The 25113-nt window shown below is 34.5% G+C and overlaps 1 protein-coding gene across 1 annotated transcript; it reads left to right on the top strand.

Moving 5' to 3' along the window:
* Window positions 1–2445: 2445 nt before the first annotated feature.
* Window positions 2446–20967, top strand: LOC121388463 (vacuolar protein sorting-associated protein 4-like). The gene is made up of 12 exons (XM_041519811.1): window positions 2446–2603; window positions 3643–3754; window positions 6546–6690; window positions 7631–7710; window positions 9413–9532; window positions 10752–10789; window positions 11619–11737; window positions 14184–14414; window positions 17179–17310; window positions 18134–18221; window positions 19107–19247; window positions 19746–20967. The coding sequence occupies exons 1-12, from the start codon at window positions 2580–2582 to the stop codon at window positions 19845–19847; spliced, it is 1332 nt and encodes a 443-aa protein (XP_041375745.1). The 5' UTR covers window positions 2446–2579; the 3' UTR covers window positions 19848–20967.
* Window positions 20968–25113: the final 4146 nt, after the last annotated feature.

The raw sequence follows: 25113 nt of genomic DNA, 5'->3' as shown, positions 1-25113 counted from the left end.
AACCTCAACCTCAGATATCTGAACATTGTCTAAGAATAACCATTATACCGAAGAACAAGATATCCCTGGTTTACTATTATTAATCGATTTCGAAAAAGTTTTTGATTCAATATCTTGGTCATTTATCAATAAAGCCTTAGACATTTTTAACTTCAAAACATCAATGAAAGCCTGGATTAAAACACTATATAGTAACTCGGTATCTAGAGTAATTCAGAATGGATTTCTTTCAGAGCCATTTAAACTAGAAAAGGGCTGTAGACAAGGCGATCCTTTGTCTCCTTATATATTTATTTTATGTGCTGAAATCCTCGATATCATAGTAAAAAACCTCAAATAATATAAAAGGTATCACTATAGATGGTGAAAAATATTTAATATCGCAGTATGCAGACGACACAAGTTTTATTTTAGACGGCTCTCCTGAGTCCCTGCAGGGTGTTCTATCTATCCTAGATTATTATGCACAAATATCTGGCCTAAAAATTAACTACACCAAATCAAAAGCTATTTGGATAGGTAGCAAGAAATTTTCAAATGAAGTTTACCATCACACTCGATGGAAACTAGAATGGGGCAGTACACAGTTTAACCTTCTCGGTATTAACTTTTCCATTAACCTAGAAGAAATTATTGATTTAAATTATAATCCCAAGATTATCGAAGTACAAAAATTAATGAAGCTATGGTCTGTCAGAAAACTTACTGCTTTAGGAAGAATTACAGTCCTGAAAACGTTAATAGTTCCTAAACTAACATACCTACTGAAAACATTACCAAATCCAAGCGAACGTTTGCTAAAACATATAAATACATTATTTTTCCAATTTATTTGGAATAGCTGCCGTGAACAACTTAAAAGAAACTTAATAACGCAAGACTATAAAAATAGTGGCATAAAAATGATAAACATAAATAATTTTATGACCGTGGATCCGACGAATATTTTTAAATAACCCAAAATGGACCATTTTGTTCGAAGCTTCTACAAATATATCAATACGTGATTTAATTATATATGGCGACCATTTTCTATACTGTAAAAAAAGTTGAATAAAAAATACATTTTAAATCTGTGTTTAAGATTTTACAACATGCATTAGAATTTTCAACAGTTATATACAGCGAAGTATCATCAGCAAACAGTCGTATATTTGAGGTGATATTACTTACAGTGTCATTGATATATATCAAAAACAGAATAGGACCGAGGACAGAACCTTGAAGAACACCTGCAGGGACAGTCTTGATATGAGAAAACTGGTTATGCAATACTACACGCTGTTCCCGATGGAATAGATACTTTCAAACCATACTAATAATTTTCATTTTATACCAACATTTTCCAATTTGTGAATTAAACCCTTGTGTCAAACTCTATCAGATGCGTTACTCATATCACAGAATACTGCTCTAACTTCCTTTCCTTCATCAATAGATTGACAAATAAAGTGATACAAATTCAGAAGCTGGTTTATGGTTGAATCACCTGAAATAAACCCAGATTGATATTTTGTTATAATGTTGTTAGTTCTAAAGAAGTTAAAAATGTGTCTAAAAATGCATTTTTCCAAAAAGTTTAGAAATATTACTTGTTAATAAAATTGGTCTGTAATTTGAAAGTTCATGAATACTACCTTTTTTATGAATAGGATTTACATTTGCAAGTTTCCATACAGATGGGAAAAAGGAGTGATACAATGATAAATTAAACAGTCGTGTAAGGGAATAGAAGAGTTCTTTAACTAATAAAGTTTGACCCACGAGTATTTTAGACTCGTGGAGGCCCTACTTTCTGCATCAGTGCTCTCAGGACTAGTAGTGCCAACGATGGACTTTTTTTTCTTTTAGTCTGTTGAAGAGCACCATGACTGTACAGTACGACGACTGGATTCGCTGGGGAAGAGCGGGGGGGGGGGGGTTGGATGTCAGTGGTAAGCGCAGTTTCGGCCGTAGGAATGTTTTGAGACTGTTCTGACGTCCCATCCCCTCCCCGTCTCCCTTTCGGTTGGTCATACCGAAATCCTGAATACGATTGACGTTTTTCCTAACCTAATAAATAATCTTCCCTCTTCGGACTGGGCTCAACATCCTTCCTTAACCTCCAAAGGGCTAAAATTATATAATTAAAAATTAATTAAATTATAAATTTATTATGTGCCATATTATTTTCCCTCAATGAGTACTAAAAGGTTTGAACGTCTCCCGGTATACCGGCTCCCACCAGAGCAAGTTTAATGACACCGTTAAAGGGCTCTCTCATTAACCACAAACACTTAACCCACTGTCCTGGACAGACTGTCCAGCTAGCTGAGGTGTGTGCCCAGGGCAGCTGAGCGTGCCTGAACCTTAATTGGAGACAAAAACACAAATAACTATAATGAATTAAGGAAAGATGAACACAAGAAGAAAACAAAGCCACAGTTATCTCCCCCCAAAGAGATCATGTGACCAATCTCGGAAGTAAACGCCATGTTGATGAGAGTAAATTGACAAAAATAACCACTCCTTTAATAAAATCCGGTTTTCTACTTTTCTGTTACGATTAAAGTCAATTCATTTGACTTTTATCTTTATCCATGACGACAGGAAACACATTGCAGGTACATTCATATCAATATTTTACCTGCTTTAAAAGGTAAATACAATCACAATGTTTATTTTAATGTGTTATGGTTAAAAAAGAAAAAGAAATTAAATTTTAATGTTCCTTTCCCCTATGAATTTGGTAGAATAGTTTCAACATACATACCAGATCTTAAATTTACAAAATCCTTAAAGATCTGTTTTAAAACAACAACATTGACATTGAACATTGTATTAATTCAGAAAGCGCTGACATTTTGCCAGGTTTGGTATAAGAATCATGTGATTGTTATGAATAACTTTTCTTAGCTTATTCAAGCATTTTAGGTTATTAATGGATTTCAGATTGTCAAGCAATCTCTAGTATTGACAAATGAATTCTTGCCAAATAATAACGAAACAGTTTTTCAATGAGTCATACCCTCATATTTTACTAGTTAATGTCACATGCTAATGGTGACGTCTGGGATTCAGATCTATTTTGCAGATCAGTGTAATGGTCATGTGTTGAATTGTCAACACAGTACACTGAGCTGGTTATCACACGACTCCAGATTTGTCAAAATTGACCAAGTTGACAGTAGTGTTTTTTGTAATTGTTAAGGACAACATATAGAATGCCTGGACGAGGATGGTATTTTCCAGGGGCTGCAATTATAGTATGTTATTTTGTTATTGATACTATTAACATACTGATGTATGTGTGTAGTAAGTTTCAATTGTGCCTCTTTTGCCAACATACATACATGATGGTCATATCCTTACCATATGTCCCATGGTGTAAATATCTTCATTTCCTCCATTGTTAAAAATAATCATAATTTGAAGAATTGATGGTTTGGTGAAATAAGTTTTTTTATCTTGATTTTTAGAAACTAAACATATTTGCCACTTTTTCCTTGGTGCCCCTCCAACTTGCCTTAGTGTCTTAATTTTTGTTATTAAACTGAAGACAACTCTTGTAGTTGTAGTGTTCCTCCAATATTTAGAATTTGACTTCTGTACATGCATATATATGACTTGTTTAAACTGTGGTTGTTGGGGTTTTTTTTGTAGAAAGCTATTGACTTGGTTTCTAAAGCAACAGAAGAAGACAAGAACAAAAACTATGAAGAAGCTTTGAGACTGTATGAGCATGGTGTGGAATACTTCCTCCATGCTATTAAATGTAGGTTTTTATCCGTCTTAATTTGTAGTTTTTAAATATTATTTTTGTTACTATCATGCAAGTATCAATAAAAAACATTTTCGAATACAAATAATGTAGTTTGCTAGTTAACATTTGAAAGATGGTGCTAAAAATTACATACTAATGAGTTATCAAGAAGATTTTTGTTCTCACTTTTGATATGTGCAAACAAAGAAATAAAAGACAATCAGTAATTCACTAGTATGTAGGCTTGTACCTAGTTTAGATGGGATGACACTTAAATTTTTAAAACCAAAATCACACACTGTGATAACAGAAAAATGGATGGAATCATTTAAATCAAGTAGCTGAAATGAAATTCCTAATATTTACAGATTGTTTTCACTCTTTTTTTCGGGGTGGGGGTATTATTTCTTTTTAATATATGATTTATATTTTTTGCTCAAACTCGGTTGTAATTTTTTTTACATAGACATACTTTTTTTAATTATTTAACAAAAAACCTTTGTTATGGAACCTGCAGAAAACTGAGGTTATTTTGATGTTAGGATCAAAAGGGGGTATGGCAAAGATATGTAAGGATGCCAAGCACGTGGTGCCAATACAATGTGTAGCACATAAACTTGAACTATGCATTCTTGATGCTGTTAAACATCTACCAAACCTTACTCTATTTGAAGAAACACCAAAAGAAATATTCAAATTCTATCATTATAGCCCTAAGATGCGCAGAGAGCTCAAAGTAATGTCTGAGCTATTTAACACAGGGTTGCTTCATCTTAGTAACATTAAACAAGTGAGGTGGCTTGCTAGCAAGGTCAGAGCTGTGCGTGCTTTGAGGGCCAGTTTTCACACAATTATCCATCACTTTGAGTCTCTTGCGACAGGAACGACAACTCAAAGTGCCAAAACTAAAGACTGGCTGAAAAAAATGAAAACAACTTCATTCTTAAAAACAGTGTTCATTTTGTTGGACATTTTGCCTATTTTATCAGATGTGTCCCTAGTGTTCCAGCGTGAAACCCGGATCAAATCATTGATGTGACGCATGAACTAGAAGGCCTAGTGATGAAACTTCTGAACTGCGAAGGAACTGGTGAAAATATGTAGCACTTTGTGGATGCGTATGATCACAAGACAACCACTTATGATGGAATCAGACTCCATGGGCAGTGTACCGCAGTAGACTTCAAAGAAGACTCGTTTCTTACATCACTTGTAGATGGAGTTATTGCATATCTGGACAAGAGGTTTGCCTGTTTTAATGAGAAACCACTCAAGAGTTTTTCAATCTTCGATTACACTCAGTGGCCTGCTGAAAGAGAAGCCATGTCAGTCTATGGTAAAGATGATATTGCTGACCTGTTGGAACATTTCTCTGTGCTCCTTCCTGAAGATGAAAAACGACTGATCTCTCAAGAGTTCACCTTGTTAAAGGGTTACCTCAAAGGTTTTTGTGACAAACCCGTCTTTGACACATACAGCCGTCTGCTCGGAAATCAGTCCGTAAAGTACATGCACGTCTGCAAATTAGTTGAGCTGATGTTTGTAATGAGCCCGTGCACAGCTATATGTGAGAGAATGTTCTCCAGTATGAACTTAGTCAAGACAAACCACAGGACTGTTCTAAACCAAGAGACACTTGAAAACAATCTGACAATAATGACACATGGACCCAAGACACTGAGAGATTTCTGCCCTAGCGCTGCTGTAAAGGAGTGGATTCAAAGTGCCCAGGGTACATGCCATATCCTGTCTTTAAAATCTGATACGCCTGAAGGTGGACCAGAAACTTCAACAAAACCAGTGGCCTAAAGTAAACAAATAAAGACCACGCAAATCAGAAATGTTTATATATTTTATTCACTTAAAAATTCAACATTCATCATATAAAAATCAGGGCAAGTATAGTACAATTCAGGGCAAATAAATTTCTAGTTTTTCCTTGCCCTCGGACAAGTACATTTATAAAATAATTTTCCAACATTCATCATATAAAAATCAGGGCAAGTATAGTACAATTCAGGGCAAGTAAATTTCTAGTTTTTCCTTGCCCTCGGACAAGTACATTTATAAAATAATTTTCCACCCCTGCTTCCCCCACCCCACCCCAAATGTTAGTGTTTTAAAGCTATTTTTTTCACTTTGTGTGACATATCTGATTTTTACTATTATTTAGTAGAATTGTATTAACTTAAAGAAAAGTCGGACTAGTGAATTTTAAATTGTGACTAGTAGTTTTTCAAAACCACTGATCCCTGGGCTAGTGGATTTTATAAAAATTCTAGAAGCCCTACTTGGTTGCTGTAGATACAAACATATTCATTAGAGTTGATTTTCGTGTAACTTTTCTTTTTTAAACTTTGGTCAGTGTAAACAACTAAATCATGTGACGCATTCATCTGACAACCTAATTTACAGTCGTAAAACTTCAAGTGTATCCATTATATAATAAATTTGTATTGGTGAATTTCACATTCTTTGTAGAAATTAAAATTATTGTTTAACATTCATTGGAAGCTTTAGAAAAAAGGTAAAAAATGGAAGTTGCCAGTGGAAAAAGGAATTATTGTTCATCAAACTTCAAAGTTTTAACTATATGTAAATATTATTATTAGACTTCTATAATGCATGTAAATGTACACAATACCCATACTTCATAAGGCATCTAAAAGCAACTGAATTTTCAAACACCACTAGCATTCTTGCCCTTATGTCCAACTGTATTGCCAACCATGTGAAGTCAAATCCTGGGTGAAACTGAAAGTAAGAAATGAGGAAAAATATGTATATTTGTTTTAATTTTTAGATGAAGCACAAAGTGAAAAGGCGAAGGAGAGCATTCGACAGAAATGCATCCAATATCTCGATCGAGCGGAAAAGCTCAAACAGTATGTAAAAAAGGGAGAAAAGAAAAAGCTAGTTATGGATGGAGAAACTTCAAGTGGTAAAAAGTAAGTAGCTAATGGAGGATGTGGCTAGAATATGATGGGCAGTTTCATTGTTGGGTTGCTATCTAACAAAGTGGTTTATACTTGGACTACTTACTAACTAAATAATTATATTTACTATTAATAGTGAAACTCCTCTAAAGTAAACACTGGGCCGAATGAAATGTTAACAGCAATAACCATTTGCATTATTTTCATGCTGCAATTTATAATTATTTAAAATCATCAGATACAAACAGCAACAAATTCATTTCTTAACTTTAGACTACTGGATTTGACAAAAACCATGTCCAAGTTTATAATTTTTACTCACATATATTCACTTAAATAATTTTTAAATAAATAAAACAAAGTTCATATTTGAATTGGTAAGTATTATTTCCGTGTGTTTTTATAATTTTTATGGTATTTACATATATTATATCAGAAAAAGTCACATTTAGTTACCAGCATTTGTGGCCAGCTGTTCAGTATTAATGTCTAACTGGTTTTCTGACCAGATTTTTTTTTTTAAAAACAGACTACGATTCATATCCCAATATTAGGTGATTTTCGTTGTTGGTAAAATTATCAAATTTATTATCAAATTAGCTGTCATGATCAGCTATCGATTCCTGAAAATAACCGCGACGTGCCGCCATTGTTGTCAAGCGAAACTACTTGCTGAAAAACACTTTTTGAATTCAAAATTCCAAGGTATTTTCCATTGAAAACCCCCCCCCCCAAAAACCCAACCGGTTTCCAGTGAGTGTCATGTGCCAAATGGCGGGAAATATGAATTGGGGAATGCACTGTATTGGCGAGATATCTTGCCTGCAGTAGTCAGAAGGTTAAATAGATGACCTTCAATTAACTGTTAATGTTATTATTAAAGTGAGAATCATATGATTGTTTACCAATAAACTGTTGATTTTAAACATTTGACTTATGTGTAATTCAATAGGGAAAGTAAAAATGACAGTTCAAGTGATGAAGACTCGGATATAGATCCAGAAAAGAAGAAATTTCAAGCGCAGCTATCAGGTATGCAATTTTCTTTTCATGTCTTTGCTAGAATGATGTCATGGATTGAGCCTTTTTATGATGTCAAACAAATAGCAGCATGCAGCATTCCATCACATCCAAAATGTAATTACAGAGATGAAAGTTCTCTGTATCAATCTGGAATAATTACCATACTTGCATCGTATGATTAAACAACCTCAGTGGATCCATTCAGTTGATTGGGATTTTTCTCTTTCCAACCAGTGCACCACAACTGGTCAAAGGCCATGATATGTACTTTCCTGTTTGTGGAAAAGTGCATATAAAAGATCCCTTGCTGCATTAGGAAAAATGTAGCAGATTTTCTCTGATGACTAGGAGTCAGAATGACCAAATGTTTGACGACCAATAGCCGATGATTAATTAATCGATGTGCTCTAATGGTGTTGTTAAACAAAACAAACTTTTGACTTTATCTGGAATTCCTGATTTTAAATTATTTTTACAGTGTTTTCGGCTGTTTGTAAAGCATTTCTCATATTCTCCATCAAAAATGTAGTTTTGACTAATACTTTGCATTCATTCTAAATTAATGGGCAGGACGTATCCCAGTGGTAAAGTGCTCGCTTGATGCTCAGTCGGTTTAGGATTGATCCCCGTTGGTAGCCCCATTGGGCTATTTCTTGTTCCAGCCAGTTCTCCACAACTGGTGTAGCAAAGGCCATGGTATGTACTATCCTGTCTGTGGTATGGTGCATAATAAAGATCCCTTACTACTAATCAAAAAGAGTAGCCCATGAAATGGCAATGTCAGGTTTCCTCTCTATATCTGTGTGGTCCTTAACCATATATCTGACGCCATATAATTGTAAATAAAGTGTATTGAGAGTGTCGTTAAATCAAAAATAAAATAAAAAAATCATTCTTAATTAAGTTTGTCATTTTAGACCATTGTGCAACCCTAACCGTAGGGCCAGTCTCAGTAACTGTTCACCTGTTTACCAGTATTAAAATTATACTAGGACTTTTTGTGCTTATATCCAGTTACAGTTTAAACTCTCAGTCCTGGGCACACACCTCAGCTATCTGGGCTAACTGACCAAGATAGTAGGTTATAGGTTTAATAAAAAGTCTGGAAACTATTGACAGATCAGACAGGCAGGAAGGATGGACATGAAACCTATAGTCCTTTCCGGTTGGACCGGTAATAAGCCCAAAATAAACCCATGAATGTAAGGCTAGCTCTGGCTATGTAAACAATTTTGCCAAATTATCTATTTAATATTTTTTTTTTGCAAAAACCCACCATTATTTTGAACAAAATATCAAACATTACATGAAATTATTTTGCAAAATCTGAATAAAATTCACCAGTTGTTTAAAATTCTCAATTGGCGGATTTGGCGAGTGGCAGAGCTATCCCTGGAATGTATTTTATTCATAGCTGTACATGCTCCCATTTTTGTAGGGGAGGGGGGCAAGCTGGGCTTTGCTCGAATTAAATGAAAATGCTGAATCTGGATAACCACATTTATTCATTTGAGCATTACTGCCAAACAGCTATATAGGGTTGCAAACAAATCGCTACACATTTTTACATAGATTACAACTAATTTTGCGTATAGATTGATGGAAATACACTTTTTACCTGAATATCTGTATTGTTTTTTGTGTCCTACCCCTGCCCCCCCCCCCCTCCCTCCTCTGTTTTGTATGCTTAATTTTTTAATTGTGTTTTCAGGTGCTATTGTAATGGAGCGGCCAAACATTAGTTGGGAGGACGTTGCGGGTTTGGAGGGAGCGAAGGAAGCTCTAAAAGAAGCTGTCATTCTTCCCGTCAAATTCCCACATCTCTTCACAGGTACACTGTTTATTTAGGCACTGTAAATTAAAGCCACATACACTAGTTTTTAGTCAGTTTATAAATATGTTTGGCTGTTCGTGCTTTTTAATGTTAAATTTAACTAAAATTGCACACTACTTTCAACTTCTTGATTATCAATGTAGGCAGATTTTTGGTTCATAAATGTAAAATTCTTGTTGCTTTTATTTATGTTTTAATGTTGGTTCATAAATAAGAACGATACATAACAAAATTGGGATACAACAACATTATTATTAGTCCGACAGTCACATTCATTCGGTAATTCTTGGACTTGTTTGTGTACAGTTACAAATTTAATGTCAAGGGAAATAACTCTGTATTCTAAATTGCGACCCTCTAAACACCAGATCCTGTCTAAACAGGATTAATTTTAGGTCCCCGACGTGATCTGGTTTAGACAGGTTTCACTGTATATATATATATATATAATAATGTACTCTTATAATGAACAGGAGAGTAATATAGTAATGCCATACTCTAGGCTAATGGACTAGTAGGAATTCTGGTGAACTAGTGAATATTGGATTTTATTGGCTCAGCAGACTGGTCAAATATTTTATATATACAGTAAAGTACACTTTGAACAAACATGCTTTGAATGAACTGCTGCATAGAACGAACTGATCGTAAAGTCCCGTTTTATCTCCCTATACGTTAACAACCAACTTATGCAAATATGTACAACGAACTACTGCTATAACGAACATGTAATTTCAAACTTCACTTGAAATGATCATCCAATGAAGTCAGTTAGGATAAGAGAAATGAAATATAAAGAGAAAAAACTAAAATAAATAAATAAGCTAGACAGAAGTAAAAAAATAGCAGCCCATGGAACAGTTAGTTAATTTCTTTTAAATGCAACCGTCAGAATTAGCGAAGTAGTACTTTTTCGCACCCTTGATTTATTGGATTAATGTATTGTTCTTTCTATGAGAAAGTACATATAAAAGATCCCTTGCTGCTTTTTCCATATGATTAGTCTTTTTTTGTGGTAGCAGCAGGATTCTGTCAACTGAGTGTTGAAATAACCATACGTTAAATAACACAATAATAATAGTTTGAAAATGTGCAGAGGTGTTATTAAACCAATATTTTTTTGCCTTTCTTTGTTATTTTTTGTTTAATTAGTCAAAGTGTCCATTTAAAGAAGTCTGCAATGTTGATAAATAGTGCAATATTTTTATTTTTTTAGGGAACAGAAAACCATGGAGAGGAATTTTGTTGTTTGGTGTGAGTATTTTTAAAACATATTTAAGGATTGTCTGTTATTTCTTTTACGTTCATCGGGGCAGGAAAAAGTTTGTGGATGATTTTTTTTTTTTTCACACCCAGATGAATGTAAAAGAAATAACATACAATACTTATAATTAAATTTAAAACATACTTACTAATAATAACAGTAAAAGTTCAGATTTTATTTTGAATTATTTTTGGTCCATAAACAATAACGCTCAAATAAGACAACTTGCCCATATGAAATGATGTTATCAAATATGACAATCCCTAACAACGTAATTTTAACATTCATCAAGTCTGCAGTTCAATGAAATAACGTTACATTGTAATGAATTAATGGACATATAATTAATTTTTACATTCAAGCAAATATAAGTTTGGTCAGTAACCTTAATTGCCAGTTCATAATTGATTCTGTTTGTTAAAAGCACAAACAGAATTAAAGAGATAAATTGTGTTAGTTCTCTGTGGAATACCTTTTACATCAATACTTTAGTCATTGATACTAAAAATAGGTCTGTCTGTGTTTTGCTTTAAATGGAATTTGTTTTTAAGATTTATTAAACTGCTCTCCTTAGACCCACTTTCCATTAACCCAAATTTTGTGCACAATTTGTTGTGCATGTTTTCCGCACTGAATATGTGCATTTTCATATATGTCTTTTTAGAAAGTGGGTAGGGGCAATAAAAACACCAGGGTGGGCCTTTATTCTTCAGGCAGGTGGATATGAAAATCTAGAATTTATTTTATAATGGCCTAATAAATGTATAATTTGTGTTCTACAAATATTTGTGATTTACTGATATCATTGTTATTTTCCAGCCGCCTGGTACTGGCAAATCATACTTGGCTAAAGCCGTTGCAACAGAGGCCAACAACTCCACATTCTTTTCAGTGTCCTCCTCAGATTTGGTTTCTAAGTGGTTAGGAGAAAGTGAGAAGTAAGTCTTGAAGCCGCAGTCTTTATTCTCCATATGGTTCCCTTACAGTAAATCAGTTCTCGTTGCTGAAAACGTTAACATTTTCCAATAAAATTGATATAATATGTGTAAAGCATTGTTTTGAACCTGATACTAGTACGGTGTGTGGCATGCCATTTCATTACCAATTGCTTCTCATTAAAGGTGTCACTACTCAAACACTGCTTTACCAATAGCTTCTGATTAAACAAGGTGCTGAGGTGTTCTTACCCAGTTACTGCTTTGCCAACAGATTCTGATTAAATAATGTACTGGAGTGTCATTACACAACCATTTACTTTACCAGTATCTTCTGATTAAACAGTATACAGAGAGGTACCATTAAGCAAACACTTCTTTATTAATAGTTTCTGATTATACAGTGTGCTATTAACCAAACACTTCTTTATTAATAGCTTCTGATTATACAGTGTGCTGGGGTCCTATTAACCAAACACTTCTTTATTAATAGCTTCTGATTATACAGTGTGCTATTAACCAAACACTTCTTTATTAATAGTTTCTGATTATACAGTGTGCTATTAACCAAACACTTCTTTATTAATAGTTTCTGATTATACAGTGTGCTATTAACCAAACACTTCTTTATTAATAGCTTCAGATTATACAGTGTGCTGGGGTCCTATTAACGAAACACTTCTTTATTAATAGTTTCTGATTATACAGTGTGCTATTAACCAAACACTTCTTTATTAATAGCTTCAGATTATACAGTGTGCTGGGGTCCTATTAACCAAACACTTCTTTATTAATAGCTTCTGATTATACAGTGTGCTGGGGTCCTATTAACCAAACACTTCTTTATTAATAGCTTCTGATTATACAGTGTGCTGGGGTCCTATTAACCAAACACTTCTTTATTAATAGCTTCTGATTATACAGTGTGCTATTAACCAAACACTTCTTTATTAATAGCTTCTGATTATACAGTGTGCTATTAACCAAACACTTCTTTATTAATAGCTTCAGATTATACAGTGTGCTGGGGTCCTATTAACCAAACACTTCTTTATTAATAGCTTCTGATTATACAGTGTGCTATTAACCAAACACTTCTTTATTAATAGCTTCTGATTATACAGTGTGCTATTAACCAAACACTTCTTTATTAATAGCTTTAGATTATACAGTGTGCTGGGGTCCTATTAACCAAACACTTCATTATTAATAGTTTCTGATTATACAGTGTGCTATTAACCAAACACTTCTTTATTAATAGCTTCAGATTATACAGTGTGCTGGGGTCCTATTAACCAAACACTTCTTTATTAATAGCTTCTGATTATACAGTGTGCTGGGGTCCTATTAACCAAACACTTCTTTATTAATAGCTTCTGATTATACAGTGTGCTATTAACCAAACACTTCTTTATTAATAGTTTCTGATTATACAGTGTCCTATTAACCAAACACTTCTTTATTAATAGCTTCAGATTATACAGTGTGCTGGGGTCCTATTAACCAAACACTTCTTTATTAATAGCTTCTGATTATACAGTGTGCTGGGGTCCTATTAACCAAACACTTCTTTATTAATAGCTTCTGATTATACAGTGTGCTATTAACCAAACACTTCTTTATTAATAGTTTCTGATTATACAGTGTGCTATTAACCAAACACTTCTTTATTAATAGTTTCTGATTATACAGTGTGCTATTAACCAAACACTTCTTTATTAATAGTTTCTGATTATACAGTGTGCTATTAACCAAACACTTCTTTATTAATAGCTTCAGATTATACAGTGTGCTGGGGTCCTATTAACCAAACACTTCTTTATTAATAGTTTCTGATTATACAGTGTGCTATTAACCAAACACTTCTTTATTAATAGCTTCAGATTATACAGTGTGCTGGGGTCCTATTAACCAAACACTTCTTTATTAATAGCTTCTGATTATACAGTGTGCTGGGGTCCTATTAACCAAACACTTCTTTATTAATAGCTTCTGATTATACAGTGTGCTGGGGTCCTATTAACCAAACACTTCTTTATTAATAGCTTCTGATTATACAGTGTGCTATTAACCAAACACTTCTTTATTAATAGTTTCTGATTATACAGTGTGCTATTAACCAAACACTTCTTTATTAATAGTTTCTGATTATACAGTGTGCTATTAACCAAACACTTCTTTATTAATAGCTTCTGATTATACAGTGTGCTATTAACCAAACACTTCTTTATTAATAGCTTCTGATTATACAGTGTGCTATTAACCAAACACTTCTCTTTATTAATAGCTTCTGATTATACAGTGTGCTATTAACCAAACACTTCTTTATTAATAGCTTCTGATTATACAGTGTGCTGGGGTCCTATTAACCAAACACTTCTTTATTAATAGCTTCTGCTTAAACTATGTGCTGAGTTGTTGTTATGCAGACATTTACTTCCGTTTTCAGATTGGTGAAGAACCTGTTTGAGCTGGCTCGTCAGAACAGACCTAGCATCATCTTCATTGATGAGGTAGACGCCCTGTGTGGTTCTCGAAGTGAAAACGAGTCTGAGTCGGCTCGGCGCATTAAGACGGAGTTTCTCGTCCAGATGCAGGGTGTGGGAACCAACAATGAGGGTGTGCTCGTACTAGGAGCCACAAATATACCCTGGACCCTGGACTCGGCCATTAGAAGAAGGTAAAGTCACTTGACCACTGTACAAACATACCCTGGACACTGGACTCGGCCATTAGAAGAAGGTAAAGTCACTTGACCACTGTACAAATATACACTGGACTTGGCCATTAGAAGAAGGTAAAGTCACTTGACACTGTACAAATATACACTGGACACTGGACTCGGCCATTAGAAGAAGGTAAAGTCACTTGACCACTGTACAATTATCCCCAGGACACTGAACTCGGCCATTAGAAGAAGGTAAAGTAACTTGATCACTGTACAACTATCCTCCGGACACTGGACTCGGCCATTAGAAGAAGGCAAAGTTACTTGACCACTGTACAAATATTCCCTGGACACTGGACTTGGCCATTAGAAGAAGGTAAAGTAACTTAACCACTGTACAAATATTCCCTGGACACTGGACTGGGCTATTAGAAGAAGGTAAAGTTACTTGACCACTGTACAAATATTCCCTGGACACAGGACTGGGCCATTAGAAGAAGGTAAAGTAACTTGACCACTGTACAAATATTCCCTGGACACTGGACTGGGCCATTAGAAGAAGGTAAAGTTACTTGACCACTGTACAAATATTCCCTGGACACTGGACTCGGCCATTAGAAGAAGGTAAAGTTACTTGACCACTGTACAAATATTCCCTGGACACTGGATTCGACCATTAGAAGAAGGTAAAGTAACTTGACCTCTGTACAGATATTCCCTGGACACTGGACTCGGCCATTAGAAGAAGGTAAAGTTACTTGACCACTGTACAACTATCCTCTGGACACTGGACTCAGCCATTAGAAAAAGGTAAAGTTACTTGACCACTCAGGGGTTCAAAATTTTAAAAAAATTACTTGCCATAGGGCAAGTGCCAATCAGATATTCACTTGCCCTGTATATTTTTTCACTTGCCCATACTTCTTAAGGTAACCAGTTGTGTTACTCCTATTTAATTTAATACAGTGCTTAATAGTGTAATAATCTTGAAAGTAATTGGTTCAATTGCACAAATAAAGAATTTTGCCAATAAGTTACAACACTTACCCAGGAAGTACTAAATGTATATGTCTATCCAGTAGTATCAACTGTCTTCTTTATTTGTTGATTTAAACTTCTTCTTTTTTTAAATAGTGTCTATTTGTTGATTTAAAGTTTGTTATTTGTTTGGTAGTGTCCACTTGTTCATCTAAATATAATTATTGTGTTGATGTATGTCTTGGTGACCACTTGTATGGCCGTGGATGTTGTGAGATCCCTTTCCACTCGTGAGCCATTCTTTTATGGCTGGCATTGGTTCAAAAATGTTTAGGGATTTTGGCCCATGTGTCATTGTGTATATATATTTTTTTTTTTGTGCCCCAAAACGCTTCTCTTAAGTGTTTTTACCCTGTTCATAGCTGAGAAAAGTCTCTCTCAAACAGTCGTAGCTGGGCTCAAAGTATACATGAGCTCTTACTTTGGAAATGTTTTTAAATAGTGCAGGCTTGGTAAACAACAGCCAGGGAGGGGGTGTACATCGATTGCAGCCTTGTATTTTTAACTTATTGAGCATAATTTATTTGTTAAAAACTATTAATAAAGCAGAAACAATGAATATATTCATGTATGCTTAGAGGGCATCGCACCATCACAATTATGACGTAGGACTAATGAAATCTGACTTGTCACGATTATTACGTAGGGCTAATGAAAAATAACTTCACCTACACGAACGTAGATTTAAATTTATAAAGTACTGAAAAAAACATTAAGTATGTTCTGCTACACGGTTTATTATATCTAAACTAAAATGTCTTGCAACTTTTATAAGAATACAGTTTATAATATGTATGCTCTGTTCAAGTGAACTTGGAAATTATAAATTTGCTTTACGTCCCCGTTCATTTGCAAAGAGCAGATTCCGGAACCACGTTAACGTCTAATTTAATTTGAATATAACAATTTTAAACTGTATCCCACCTTATTTACCATGTTTGCAAGGATTAAACATTATGATTGCACATACACGGAATGTATACTTTTATTTTTATATAAGCTGTAAAGCGTATTGAACGCTATTTCTCTGAAGATCATCAAACCGATTATTTGTATGAATTCAGTCGAATGTTCAGTTGCTGAAATTACCGATCTTAGTCGATAGTAAAAGGGGAATAACTCTAAAGTTGTTATCGAACTTTTCAACACATTGTTTTCCGTTTTGGTGTGTCAACACATTGGCAAGAGTTCCGATCGTTCCAGCTTTTAGGGTTAGGGTTAGTTCTCTTCAGAGCTATATAAATGCTCGTACGGTGGGAACTCTTTCCAAAGTTTTTACCAAGATTTGTAACAAAATTTTAAAAATGTTTTAGATGTTACATTAGTCACTTGTCATTGGGCATATGCAATTAACATAATTACTTGCCCGGCATGGAAATTCCACTTGGCACGGGCGTCGGGCGATGGGATTTTTGAACCCCTGCCACTGTACAAATATTCCCTGGACACTGGACTCGGCCATTAGAAGAAGGCAGAGTTACTTGACCACTGATGCTTTATACAGTGAAATCCCACCCAGAGCGAGTCTTAATGACTCAATGTATAGGTATTTAAGACCAAATAACCCACTGTCCTGGACAGACAGCCCAGGTAATCGAGGTGTGTGCCCAGGACATCATACTTGAACCTTAATTGGATATAAGCACGAAAATAAGTTGAAATGCAATGAAATGAAAGCAATGTATGGGTTACTATATTGAAGTTGTCTTGCTTAAACATAATTTTGTTGATATTTTAGGTTTGAAAAGCGTATCTATATCCCACTGCCGGAAGCTAATGCCAGAACAGAAATTTTTAAGATACATCTAGGAACTACACCACACCAGCTGAATGACGACGATTTCCGCGATCTCGGCAAGCGGACAGAGGGGTAATTAATTACTGCAGTACAAATAATAAGTGATATAACCTTTCGAAACATAGATTGGGTATGTATGACATGATATAGGGACTATCCTGAGTTTGTTGTCATTGGTAAGATATTGTCAACTAACAGAGACATTTTAATGACAACGTTACATATTACATGCAGGTTTTTTTTCATAACATACCAGTGGATATATATTATATACATTTCTAATCATCCTAGTGTTTGTACTGGGTCAAACTGCATTTTATTTCCTTATATATATATTTTTCATATCCAGTTTGGGATACTGAAAAACAATCAGGATGACTATAAACACATTGAATATATAGACACAGGTGCTAATCAAGAAACTACATTTAGTGTGTAATTTTGATCATTCAAAGATTTTTTTTAAAGTAGGGAATATCTTACAATGGCAGCAAACTCAGGACAGTCCCTTTAAAGTATTGTCAGAAATAAAACAAATTGAGAATAACTGGATCCTGTCTTAAGATATCAGTTTTTATCATGTGAAGGTTAGGATAGTGATAGCTCTGTAAAATGCAATACAGTTTGCCTCAGAAAAGACTGTGTTGCACAGCAGGTTCTCTACCAAATGAGGTAAGAAAATATTGACTGAAAATATACTGAACACGAAAAGAAAGGCAAATCTGGATTATTGTTAGTTTGTAATTTAAATAGGCTTACTTGATTACAAACGCTCAGTTCTACGAAATGATAAATGGTTCATAAAACCTGTAATTCTGAATCATTTCTTAAGAAAACAATACTAACAGCCTTTAACATTAAAAAAAAAAAATCTTGTTTCTGTTTTTATTTCCAGTTTTTCTGGAGCTGATATTAGTGTCGTGGTGAGAGATGCCCTCATGCAGCCAGTCAGGAAAGTTCAGACAGCTACTCACTTTAGAAAAGTAGGTCAACACTTGTTTTATTTTCATGAGACCCTGTCTTATAGGGCATGGAAGTTTTCATAGCTCTGTTGACACACAAAAGCTGATTTTCTTTTGTTCTGCGTTGTCATTAAATATCCATTCCATTTTATTCATTGCTTCACATAAATCTAATTTTGAGCTACTGCAGACAGACATTCAATGGATTTGCCGTACTCGATCACTTAAACAAGAAGTTGTAAGTAATGTATAATTTAATGGCAAAAATTCTATAATAATAGCTGAAGATATTTTACACTGACTATCTGTGATAATTTGGGTTAATCTATTTCAGAGCGGATCTGTCTAGTCTAGTCTGAGGAATCATTAGTCCGACCGAATCAGACATTGAAATAAGCATATGTCTGATGACCCATGTCCAGGTTGCGACAAAATACAGCCCTGGTAACCCATCCTAGTAACCTGTGGGTTATCATACATTTAAGTAGTTTATAAATTTCCTATTATCATTACTATAAAAAAAATCCAATAGCAAACATTCATAGGCAAAACAGTACATACCATGATCTTTGATGTATCATTCATAAGGCACATCCCATTCTATGTCTTTTATAAACTGTATCAGATCCATGAATGATTGTACAGTGAAACTTGTCTGACCCGGACTGTGAACAAGCTGGAATCCTGTCAAAACCGGCCAACTTTCATGGACTAGACACAGGATCCTGTCTAAATCGGAAGCAGTGTGCTCTAGTGGTGTTGTTAAACAAAAACAAACTTTTAATTGTCTAAATGGGATAAATATTAGGTCCCAGGCATGATCCGGTTTAGACAGGTTTCACTGTATTAAGGTATTTAAGAAAGTTTTACATTTAATATTCTCATTTTGAAATTTTTTGCCTTCAGGTCCGAGGCCCTTCCCGATCCGACCCGTCAGTGATTTGTGATGACCTTTTGACCCCATGTTCCCCTGGTGCCCCTGGAGCCATTGAGATGAACTGGATGCTGGTCCCCGGAGACAAGTTACTCGAACCTATTGTTTCTATGGTAACAAAAATGTTTATTTCCTGAGGGGGTAGGGGCACACACATTTTTGTTAGTATGTGAGACATCTTTACATGTGTTTACCTTTTATAGGTCTTAAAAGTTACTCAGAAATGGTGCCTGAATAAATGTACTGCAGGGTATATTTTACCCATGTGCCTGTCTCAAAGCTGAATGCAGTTTGACAGTTTATGTTGTATATTGAAAAGCAGTTCAAGTCACTTTAAAAAGTCTATATTCAATTTTGTCAAAACATTATGAAGCCAGTATTAAATGTGTCAAATACCGGTAGATGGGTTTTTTTGTAATAAATGAAACCTTAATTTTAAATGTTTTGAGAATGTTTAATAATTTTGTGCATTATTTTCTTTAAAACTAATATTCAGGAGTATTTAGAGAGATTTAAATTTTCATAAGTGAGGTGTCACACTTTTTAAAAAAAATGGGGGTTTGCAATAAATTTCATTAAACTAATTTAAAAAATGTTTTTATTCATAACAGAGTGATATGCTGATGTCTCTTGCCACCACCAAGCCTACAGTGAATGATGAAGACTTGAAAAAGCTCACAAAGTTTATGGATGATTTCGGACAGGAAGGATAACTCTAGGAAGTCACAAATGACATTGTTACAATGTAAAATATTACATTTCAACATAAAAAACCATGTGATTCAACCCAGACACTAAAACGGCATCTGTAACCACCTGGTTCCTTTGTTGAATGTCATTTTTATTTCATCTCTTTATATCAAATGTTTTATAGAACAAGTCGTAACAACTCATTATTAAACGAAAGCAATGGTTGTGCATGTTTTAGAAGAAGATGTCTTCATTGGCAGGGTTCATACAGATTTGAAAAGTGCTTGAATTTGAGAGATTGTGAGGAAACGCCCTTTGGTTTGTGACTACCATAAAAAGTGCATGAATTTGAGAAAAATCATCTGGAAATGTGCTTGAATTGCATATTTCCAGTGACAAATATTAAAATTTACCTTCCTTACGTTTATTTTCTCCTACTTTAAAAATTTGTGAGCTGGTATTGATATTTTTTTACTAGTCGGCCTAATTTTTTCACAAACTATTGAAAATTGCTGGATACACTGTTACAAATACTAATGAAAATGTATGAGACTAAGTGTTACCGAGAATGCGAAAGCCTGTGAAAACTAATTTTACAGTGAAAAGTTCTTGAAATTTGCCTTCCAAATTGTGTATGAACCTTGATTGCAGATCCATCAAAACCAACATGATACCCCCCATATCTATGTCATTGCATAAAATGTTTGTAGTTTTCATAAGGTTTTCTTCATTGAATGTTTTAATACCTTTTTAACAAGAATATTTGGCAGCCAGCAAAAATAAATTATTTAAATAAATATTTCAGATTATAAATTGTGTAGTTAATATTAGATATGGCCATTCCGATATGATAAGGTATGGCTCAAGGTCTAGAGTGACATAATTTTGAACAAAAGTTAAACAAATAATTGAATATTTCACGTGATGTGTTTTATATATGCTGTAATATATAATTATTATTGTTATATGTAATATTATTGTAATAAATACTATAGTAAACAGTTTGTATATAGTTTGTGTGCCAGAGGGGTTTTATTTTAGTGTGTGTGTGATGTAATAAGATGTTTTTTTCTTCTAATTCCTGTAAATATTTCATTATGGATTCCTCTTCGTGTACATAGTAATTAAAATGTTGAGATGGGGCGTTATCATTAGCATGGCTGTAAGAATTTAGAACACTAAGGTCGAAATCAAAATTACACACAATTTTTTTTCCGCTTATTATGTACGAGTCGTGAAAATTTGTGGGACCCCACCCCCCCCAAAAAGCCTGTATTATCAGTATTATAACCTATTATTCTATATAAACAACAGCCATAATAATCATTAAGAAGTTGCTAATAAACATTAAGAAATTGCCTTTTATAGATGGAAAAGCTTTGTTTAATAAATTACTATATACACAATCTGAAATAGACTATGGTACATGAAACAAATCTTTATGCCATTATTACAGGTAATGATGCCTCATGCAGTGTTAGACAAATGTGTGAAAAAGTTTCTAGCCCTCGAAGATGCTTTGACTAGTGCCCTATGTATTATAGTAACACAGTTGATAATCTCCACTAGCCTAGACCAAACATTCACTAGCCGGGACTGAGGACTAGTGGGTTAGTCGAACCCTGATAGTGAGTGTTATAGTTTGTTTCAAAGTTTTTCTGTATGGTATTATTAAAGGGACATACCCTAGTTTTTAAACACTAAGACATATTTTTGACTATTAGAGCCGTTTTTTTGGACAACTAAAATCATACTTTACTTAGATTTTATTGTTCATTTTATCCATTTCCGTACATTCGATGTGTTTTTTGTCATCCTGGTGTTTTTAATATCACAAAATGTATTTCTCATATTTTTAAAAACGCACATGCATCTGAGAAGTAACAGTTATGGAGTCAAGTTTTAGTCTATTTTTAGAGTGTATTTCACCATTTGAAAGTCACAGACTCATGTTTCACTCATTTGTAACTCTATCCAAATGTGTTACAGGTTTGTAGACGAACTAAACTTGGTGTTAATTGTCACGGGTTGAAACTAGGGTCTGTCCCTTTAAACATTTTTAATTTTGTCAATAAAAGGCATCCTTCAAAATTCAGATTTTCTTGCAACAAGGCAACCTTTGAAATTCTGATTTTATTGCAAAAAGGCAACCTTCGAAATTCAGATTTTATTGCAAAAAGGCAACCTTTGAAATTCTGATTTTATTGCAAAAAAGCAACCTTCGAAATTCAGATTTTATTGCAACAGCAATTTCGTACAGATAATAAAAAAGTAAATACCTGATAATGATAACAATGCTGTTCTAAATCAGTTTTACAACAGCTTTTTGTGACCACTCTGCTGATTACTGTCACAAATTTCAAGGGCTGAAAGACAACTTTGGGTTAGGTCTGTATATGTGGAGTAACCATGTATCCATAATACAAACTTTTAATACAGTTTTCAGGTTTTCGTTCCACAAATTTTCTAGAATCGGTTAGTAAGCCACAAATGGTTGTGTATAATTTTGATTAGCATTTAATTACGTAATTATTGACAGGTATTTGACATTTTTAATTTACTACTCATCAGTGCCCTCAAACGAAGACAATCAAGTTCCATGCACACTAAAAAAAGCCTTCACGCACACGTCATAAAAGCCAGTCTCAGTGGTGTAGTGGGGATGCCATCAGACTAAAATTGGTAGGTACTGGCATCACATCCCGGTACCAGCTTTCACATAGAGCGAATAGAATGAATGAATGTTTAACAACACCCCAGCACAAAAATACACATCAGCTACTGGGTGTAACGACTCGATGTGTAGGTGTAGCACCACTAACAATTAACCACTAACCCACTGTCTTGGACAGACAGTCCAGATAGCTGGGGTATGTGTGTGCCCAGGACAGCGTGCTTGAACCTTAATTGGATATAAGCACAAAAATAAGTATAAATGAAATGAATATGTCATAAAGGTCTTCTGTCTTGGACGACAGAGCTTGCTCCGCAAGCACTTGCGCCCACGACAGGTGTGCACTACAACAGCTTGCTCTGAATGTGCACATTAAACCCTATGACCTGACCTGACCATAAAGGTCCATTCTGAGAGACGTTTGATGCACCTATGATCAGGTTGATGGCTTTACCACAGCTTTCAAAATGAGCTCTGGTCGGTCTGTCTTGACAAGTGAAAATCTTTTTGGAGAAGCAAAATGTTCCTGTGGTTGTCCAGTTAACAAATGAAAATGTTTAATGCAGATTCATTTTGAACAATCAAAAAACATCATCCTTGTACTTGAATGTAACAAACCATTTATTTGGACAGGTGAAAATATTGGTGGACAAATAGATTTGAAGGCTAGATGTTCTTGTGTGGTGGACAAATAGATTTGAAGGCTAGATGTACTGGTCTGGTGGACAAATAGATTTGAAGGCTAGATGTTCTTGTGTGGTGGACAAATAGATTTGAAGGCTAGATGTTCTTGTGTGGTGGACAAATGGATTTGAAGGCTAGATGTTCTTGTGTGGTGGACAAATAGATTTGAAGGCTAGATGTTCTTGTGTGGTGGACAAATAGATTTGGAGGCTAGATGTACTGGTCTGGTGGACAAATAGATTTGGAGGCTAGATGTTCTTGTGTAGTGGACAAATGGATTTGGAGGCTAGATGTTCTTGTGTGGTGGACAAATGGATTTGAAGGCTAGATGTTCTTGTGTGGTGGACAAATGGATTTGAAGGCTAGATGTTCTTGTGTGGTGGACAAATAGATTTGGAGGCTAGATGTTCTTGTGTGGTGGACAAATAGATTTGGAGGCTAGATGTTCTTGTGTGGTGGACAAATAGATTTGAAGTCTAGATGTTCTTGTGTGGTGGACAAGTGAAAAATTCTGCTTAGTACCACTATGAAAGCTGAACTTAGGAATAGGGCTTCAAGGTGAGGCTTTCATTAGGGACTGATTTAATACTTTTATACCTTTAATATAGTATGCTACTGAACCATTTAAAACCCCATATTTGGATAACCCTCGTTAATATATGGAGTCTGGGCAGCTGCCGTAATGGGTATTTATTGTGTGCAATTCAGTCGTGATCTTTTGACATTGAAATTACTAAGAGTGGGCATTAGATACCACTTATCTTACGAGTTGCTTGAAACTGTATTTAGAAGCAAAAGTGAATTTTATGCATTTTCAACAAGTTTTAAGATAGATGTTATCTAATGGACACTAATGTAATATTCTTTTCTTGCATATTTTCAAAAACTTGGTTTAAAATAAATTTAAACATCTTTTCCAATCGTAACTATTTATGGCGCTTGCAGTTAACTTAGCAGTCAGTTTCTTGGTTAACTTGTTCATCACAGATCAGATGACTTTAATTTGATTATTCATTGAATGGTATGGCTGTGGTGACTGGGTCGTCACCTAGTAACAGCCATTTATAAGTCTTTAAACCTAGTCAATTCCACATTATACATTTCCTGCTGCCAGGTTGTTTTATCTAAATTTGCTCAGCTAGTTTCACAATCAACATCACCGAACGAACAAGTTAAATTATTAATTATACAAACTGCTGACTTTAAAAAAACCCTCATCCCATCCAGGAAAGAAAAGGAACATTTGCTTCACAGTATTGAGTGTCTACAGAATCAATGAAGAAACCACAAACAAAACATTAAGATAGATATGTAACAAGATATATTTTACATAAAATATTTCGCAATAGAAAACTTTTCTCTGTTTTTTTTTGCAATTAAAACAAATCTATTATCACTACTTCAGGCAATTTTTTAATTTCACATACGTGAATTTTGGACAGTTTTGTTTTCAAGCGTGGCTTGTTGATATATTGATATTGGAAGACCTTAGACTACTTATTACTGCAATAAAATAAATAAGACCATCTTAGTAGCCATTAATTGGTCATTGGAGACTGATTTTTCAAAAATGTCTTCCTTATTTTGGAATATCAGTCATGGTTGGTTAAATGGCCACCAAAGTTTACTTTAGGTAGACTGAATTGTTTTTGTTAGCCTTAAGTAGCATGTGGCCATCTTAAATGTGCAAAATGGCAAATAATATTTATGTAGGTTATTGGATATTTTCAAATTGGCTAAAAATGTAACACTTGTTACCTTTGACTTGCCAAAATGCACATTCACTGGCAGAGGCAGTTTATAAAAGGGAGGGGGTGTTATATTTTTCTGAGGATTGGGGGTGTGCCTGTATGCCATTGTGGATAAGCTAGTGCACACATTAAACATTTCGGTCTACATGTCAAGATGAGAAGTATTGCATTACATGGGTC

This window comes from Gigantopelta aegis, chromosome 14 (genome assembly GCF_016097555.1).
Source record: "Gigantopelta aegis isolate Gae_Host chromosome 14, Gae_host_genome, whole genome shotgun sequence".
NCBI lineage: Eukaryota > Metazoa > Mollusca > Gastropoda > Neomphalida > Peltospiridae > Gigantopelta > Gigantopelta aegis.
The sequence above is the reverse complement of the archived record's forward strand: the minus strand, read 5'-3'. Positions and strand labels throughout refer to the sequence as shown.